Here is a 6,000-nt window from a genome sequence, read left to right as displayed (position 1 = left end):
TGTGTGTGTGTGTGTGTGTGTGTGCACGCTCGCGTGTGTGTTTGTGTTTTAAAAGGGCTTTTATATGGTATGACTTAAGCTTTGGAGTAGTATTTACCTACAATATAGTTATTGTGTATTTTTAATGTATCCTAAATAATAAAGTAGTTACCAAGACTGAAAAGTTTCTGGCCTCCACGAATGGATACTATAGGAGGGGGAAAGCCATAATTTATTCAGTCCCTAAATCAAAAAGGGAAACGGTAGAAATGAATAGGGTCTGTGCCTGCCTGCTCTGTGTGCCTGCCTGCTCTGTGTGCTTGCCTGCTCTGTGTATCTACCTGCTCTGTAGCACCACACAGCATTTATGCTTTCAGATCAGTTTCCTCCATATAGGAAATAAATATATATTTGTTGTTTTCTTAAAGCCAGAAAAGACTATCTTCTCTGAACTTTTCTTTTTTCTGCTCTTATATAGAATCTCTAATTTTTCATCACTATTTGTTGCTTCCAAAATTAGCCTAGATGCCTGGGGGTGGTGGGGTCGGCTAGGCACAAAGTGTGAGCGGCAGGAAATGTGATTTGTTTGTTTGTTTTTACATTTAAAGACACCGAACTTTGGAATTGTGTTTTCTGATCCTCCTTCCTCTAGTTTTTTTTTGGGGGGGGGCGGGGAGCGGGGAGTCAGAGGGTAATCGTAACACGAATTTGTTACAATTATTTTCATTTTTTTCTGAACTTCAGTCTTCATGATCTAGTGATCCGTCGGCACTTTAATTGCTTGAAGGGAATCTATAAAGTTTCTCATTTTTTTTCCGACTATCATCATTCTTTCTTTCTAGTTACCCAATCCTCACAAGTTAGAAAAGGCTCAGTGTGACCATCAGCCCTTCACCGATTTTTCCTCGGAAAATTAAAGCGAAGGAAATGAGAATAGTGGGGAGGGGGACAGAAAGGTGGCGGAGAGAGGTGAGGGCGTTGAGAAGGGGAAAGGGATGGCGAGAAAATGAAAGAGCACTAGGGTTTGCAGAGGCACGTTCCTGGGGCAGCCACAGCGTGGAACCGCGGGCTCCTACTGGCTCTGGAAGCTGCCAATCGCTGTGTAATCCTGTAAGACTTTCTCCCGGGTTTATCCTGGAATCACAGCAGCCTCCTTTCCCCTAGTTGCCTAGAGGAACCCCCAAGCTGCAGGCTAGGAAGGGGGCTGGGGAGTGGGGGCGGAGGAGGCTGAGGCAGAGCAGGACTAGGGAGAGGACGCCAAGAGGGGAGGGGTCGAGGGAGGATCGGGAGGCGGAGGCGCGCGGAAGGAGGGGCGCTGTAGCCAAGCCACTAACCCAGCTGCAGAGCTCTGTACTCCAGATACTCCCGGAGCTTCGGCCGCGCGGATAGCGCGTTCCCGCCGCTCCGCAGTCCAAACTTCAGCAGCAGCTTCGTTTCAACCCTTTGACTGCTTGCTTCAAATCAGACTGCACCGGGACCCAAGCACCAAGTCCGCAGAGTGAAAGCCCAACGCCGAGTTGGACCAGACCAGGAAAGCAGCCTCGCAAAGCAGCAACTCCAGGTTGGGAGCGCAGAAGCCAACAAGTGAGAGGACGCCGCGTTCCGGAGGCGCAGCGCGAAAGCTAAGGCAGGAGCCCGAGGAGACAGCTAGAGCCGGGAATCCGACCGCGAGCCGAGCGTGGCTCAGCTCCTATCTCTCTAGGCCGTGCGCTGGGCTTCCTTTCATCCGGGTTGCGAGCTAGGTCCCCGAGGAATATGCAGCGAGCGTGGATCCTGCTCACCTTGGGCTTGATGGCCTGTGTGTCCGCAGAGACGGTGAGTGGGCCGAGCGGGGACGAGTGCTGTTCTGGGTGCCCAGGCTATGAGAGGAGCCAGAGGGTAACTGGGGAGCGCCACCTGGGGGATCCTCCACCCCTAGATGTGGGGCTGCCTAGGATCTGCTGGGACAAATGAGCTTGCTTTTCCACACCTTCCTTTTCCCTCTATCAGAATTGAGCAGCTACAGGGAATTACCCCATGTCTTCGGGGACAAGAGCACAAGAATTGCAGTTTGGTGACCTCAAAGGCCCCTAAAGTCACTCCCAACTTTACGCCCTTGGGGGATTTTGTGGTGTGGTCCAGGAAGGAAAGGGGGCTAAGAGTTGCGGGTTATTAGAGCACTGCTAAAGGCAAGGAAGGGATTCTGCAAGCTCTGTGTGCCCGACAAGCCCCCGGGGGTGATTTGGAAACTTTGGGGGAGAATATGTTCCTCTAGACACCAAATCCCCACTCCAGGCTTTTGACACGATTGAAGGCAAGTTTAAGGAGACAGAGCCCATGTTAAAGAAACCCGAGAGTATCGGGAAAGGAAAGTTTCCAAAAGTTCATTTGTTTAATGCCCCCTGTTGCTGTGGCAAAGCTCCCACACTATGTGAAGTCGCAGTTGATGGTGTAGCTGGCATCCGTGTGGCGCTTTTCCGGCATAGACTCCGGCATCTTCCACGAACCCTTCTCGTGGAGCGAGGCCAGGGCCTCTAAGAGAGGAAATCTTTGTACCAGTGACACTCGAATGTTGGAAAATGGAAAGGTGAAGGTGCTTATGACATTGCCATGGCCTCAGATCCTCCGGCTTTGGGGAGATGAAGACTTCTTTCCTGCCACCCTCATGACTGTGTGAGTCTCCAATTCCAGCGAGACTGTCTTCTTCCAGTACCAGCATCCTCCCCTCTCGGAGGCGCTGGGAACTTGATTTTCTCCTCATGACTGTGTTTCTTCTGTTGTTGGAATTTGTTTTTCCGAGTTGCCCAATGAACGCCCTCTAATGGTAACTGCCTCCCAGGCTCGCAATAGTTCCGCGGCCCCTACGTGGGCTACTGCTGCTCTGCTTTGGCAGGGGGAAACACAAACACCTTCTGCTCACATCCAGCCCCAGGCTGCTTCCTCAAGTAGGGAGTGCTAGTAATGTGTCCACTTCGAGTTAGTGGAAAGGTCCCTTCGAAGACGCTGTTGATCTTTAGTTGGGTTTGGGAGGCTCTCCCTTTTGACGATTTTAGGTGATTGGGAAACTGGCATCCAGCAGGACATGGGCATTTGTGATGGGGGTGGGGGCGCTGCTGTGTGGTTCAGCAGGTCGCTCGCTGTACATTGTTCTAGATTGTGGAAAATAGAATTGGAAACTATATAGGATAGGTGAATGTTTTGAGATGTTGAGGTGTAAAAATACAACTCTGAGATGTGCCAGCATTTCTCCCTGGCAAATGATGTTTAATCCATTGGAATTAGTAATCTTTCCTAGCTATCTCTGAACTTTGGCTTGCTGTAAACCAAAAGGGAGCTATTCTGTGTTTACTTTAAAAAAAAAATAAGGCAAAGGAACAGCTTAATTAAATGCTTTCCCAGAGAGGATCCCAGTAAAGCTATGCAGAGTCGGGGGACCTTTTCTTTGCAGAATCTGGTTCAGCGATTTACTAGGAAGAAAAGTCCTTTGGAGTTTATGTAGGGCCTTGATAAGCCCTTAAGGAATGGTGGGGTTTATAGTTGTTGTTTGTTTTACCTGAAATGGGCTTGTCTCCTTTCCCTGCAAGATATCCCCTGAAATCTCTTATTTTTGGGGCTCTACCATTTTCTTAGTTCAAACCAGAATTGAATGTTTTCCAAGCGAGCAGCTTTAGTGGGAAGGTTTTATTTTGAGCCCCTAAACTATCATTGAAAGGGTGATTAAATATTTTTGAAATGTCAACTTGAGAATCCTACATAGAGCCTTTGTTGGGCAGCGAGTCAGTCTTTCTCAGTAAAAGCTGTTTCAAAACCCAGACTGGTTGACAGCCCATTTACATCCTTTTCCTGTCTCTGTTTGTTTCACCTAAAGCAGCATATGCATACCCAGACTTGAAGGACATGATTTTTAAAAGTTTAGCTGTTACAGATCATTATTTCCAGCCCTTTGTATTTTAATTGGGAAACTTCTGTGGTGTCCTAGTATTTAAAAGTACTGATTGTCTGAGCTCAAAGACTCTTTTATCAAGAAAAAATACCTGCAGCTAGTGAATTTGTTAGTTTTATACTTAGCTAGAGTAGAGAAAAGTTTCACAGGCACTAAGTTTCAAAACTGGGGAAAGGAACCAGGGGCCCCCTTCTTGGGGAAACAGAGCCAGCAGGGAAGCCTAGCCCTAGTGACCAGTTCATGCTTTCCACTGGCAGCTGAGGACTTTCACTGCCCGAAGGATGGTAAAGGAAAAGGCCAACTGTGTGGGGCAGCAGTGGCATGCTGCTAGGTTTTCTGTCCAATTTTTTTACATGACTGTTTATCTTTAGAAATAATACAGTGCAGACTGCTATAAACATATAATTCGAACTGGAAATATGTTTAAGGGAAGGAAGCGTTTTGAGCTGGTGGAATTTTATAAACAGGCTTAGATGTCTGTAAATTAAAAGAAACTGTTAAGTCATTTGGAGCTATGCAGTACCTCAAAGGGCATTATGAAAGCCAGGCTGTGGAAAGTTTGTAGCAGAAAGGAAATTAAAGCTGAAACACTATAGCTCTTAGCAGTCTTTCTTTAAATGTATTTTGTCAGTTCTAATGGGGCAAATTACTTGTGCTGGAGAGTTTGAGAGAAACAAAGGCTCTTTATCTCTCAGTCCAATATTAGCGGTAGAGAGTTGTCATTTAAGAAGGAAAGCCCAGAAGATGGGTGTTCAAGAAGGAATGTGAGTTTGCCTTTCAACTCCTGCTTATGAGATCTGCTATGCCTTTTTCTTTTCGTTTAAAAAATTATTCATGTATGCATTATGTGATGTTCAAATCAAAGTAGTATGCCTTGTTTTGGTGTTGTCTGCCACCCAAAGAGCAGCTTAACGGTGGACGGTGTAACATGATTACCCAAATGGCACCTTGGATAATCATTAATTGAGAAAGAATTTTAAAAAGTCAGCTAGTTTTTCCAAAAAAGCCAAACGTATTTTCAAGCCTCCAGAAACACCCCCAGACCTGATCATAGGTAGCTTGCAATCTTCTTGGGATTGTATGTACTGAGGCTGACCTGGCCATAGCGAGCCCAGTCAGCCTGTCATTAAGATTTACAAGGAGTCTAGTCAAGCCATCGTGCCATTGGTGTGTCAGCTGGCTGTGATCCAGCAGGTCCTGGGAGCAATGTCTCTGACTAGACGTTCTCACCAAGCTGTCCTTTTCTCCGCTGCCAGAAAGCTAAACTACAAGATCTTGCCCATCATTCTGTCCTTCCCAAGGCAGAAAGAAGGCCTGCTATTCATACCTGTGCCAACAGTACATTCCAGTACCTCAAAGTCATCTCATTGTTTTATGGAGTAGGAGCCAAAGTAAAGTCTCAGAAGAAAGCCCACAGCATGAAGAAGAAGCCTTTACTGAAAACAAAGTCATCTGGTTTTTAACTCTTTAGGCTGCCACATCATTTTAATTCTAGTCTCCTTGATTGGGGTTTTGAAGGAATCCTTGATGCATTCATTCAGCAAGCCTGCAAATCCTCTGTCTACTTAACGGCTGTATAGTTACCACTCTTTGCCTAGAGTTGGTCAGTTCAGTCATTAGCTCCTTATCTGGGCAATGGTGGCCCCAAAACTACCTTATCATGACTTGGAGTCTGCATGCCTTGGCCAGAGTTGTAAGCTGCTCCATGCTAGTACCACATCGTAATTACTCCTTCCTGGTCACTGTTGTAGTCTTTCCTTAGACACAGATGACTTTTCAGCATTCTTCCTTTAGAATTCTGTGCATTAAACCCAAGCCTCAGTAGCCTTTCATGTTTGTTCCAGTTCAACTTCCTCTTCTTATGTTACAGTAAATAGGAAGGACAAAACGACAAGGTCATTGGAAGGACATAAAAACACAAATCTCAGAAGCTTATCTCAAACTTAGGAAGGCAGAGCCTCGGTGAGTGTGTGTGGTGGGGTAATGTGTATCTCTTACAAAGCATCTCTGATGGTTGTAATGAGTCAGCCACCCCTGGGAATCAGAGGTTACCCCATAATTATGGACTGCCCGGTATCCCTTCCAGACTTCTCAGCTGT

At 46.5% G+C, this 6,000-nt stretch overlaps 1 protein-coding gene across 1 annotated transcript in view; it reads left to right on the top strand.

Moving 5' to 3' along the window:
* The first annotated feature begins 1,253 nt into the window (after nt 1–1,253).
* Nucleotides 1,254–6,000, top strand: part of SDC2 (syndecan 2) — a 91,973-nt gene continuing 87,226 nt past the window's right edge. The window contains exon 1 of the mRNA XM_084751336.1: nt 1,254–1,794. Coding sequence (XP_084607462.1) covers nt 1,735–1,794 — 60 coding nt within the window. The 5' untranslated portion in view covers nt 1,254–1,734. The remainder of the gene's footprint in view (nt 1,795–6,000) is intronic.

This window comes from Acomys minous, assembly GCF_964271855.1.
Source record: "Acomys minous genome assembly, chromosome: 12".
Taxonomy (NCBI): Eukaryota; Metazoa; Chordata; class Mammalia; order Rodentia; family Muridae; genus Acomys; species Acomys minous.
The sequence above is the reverse complement of the archived record's forward strand: the minus strand, read 5'-3'. Positions and strand labels throughout refer to the sequence as shown.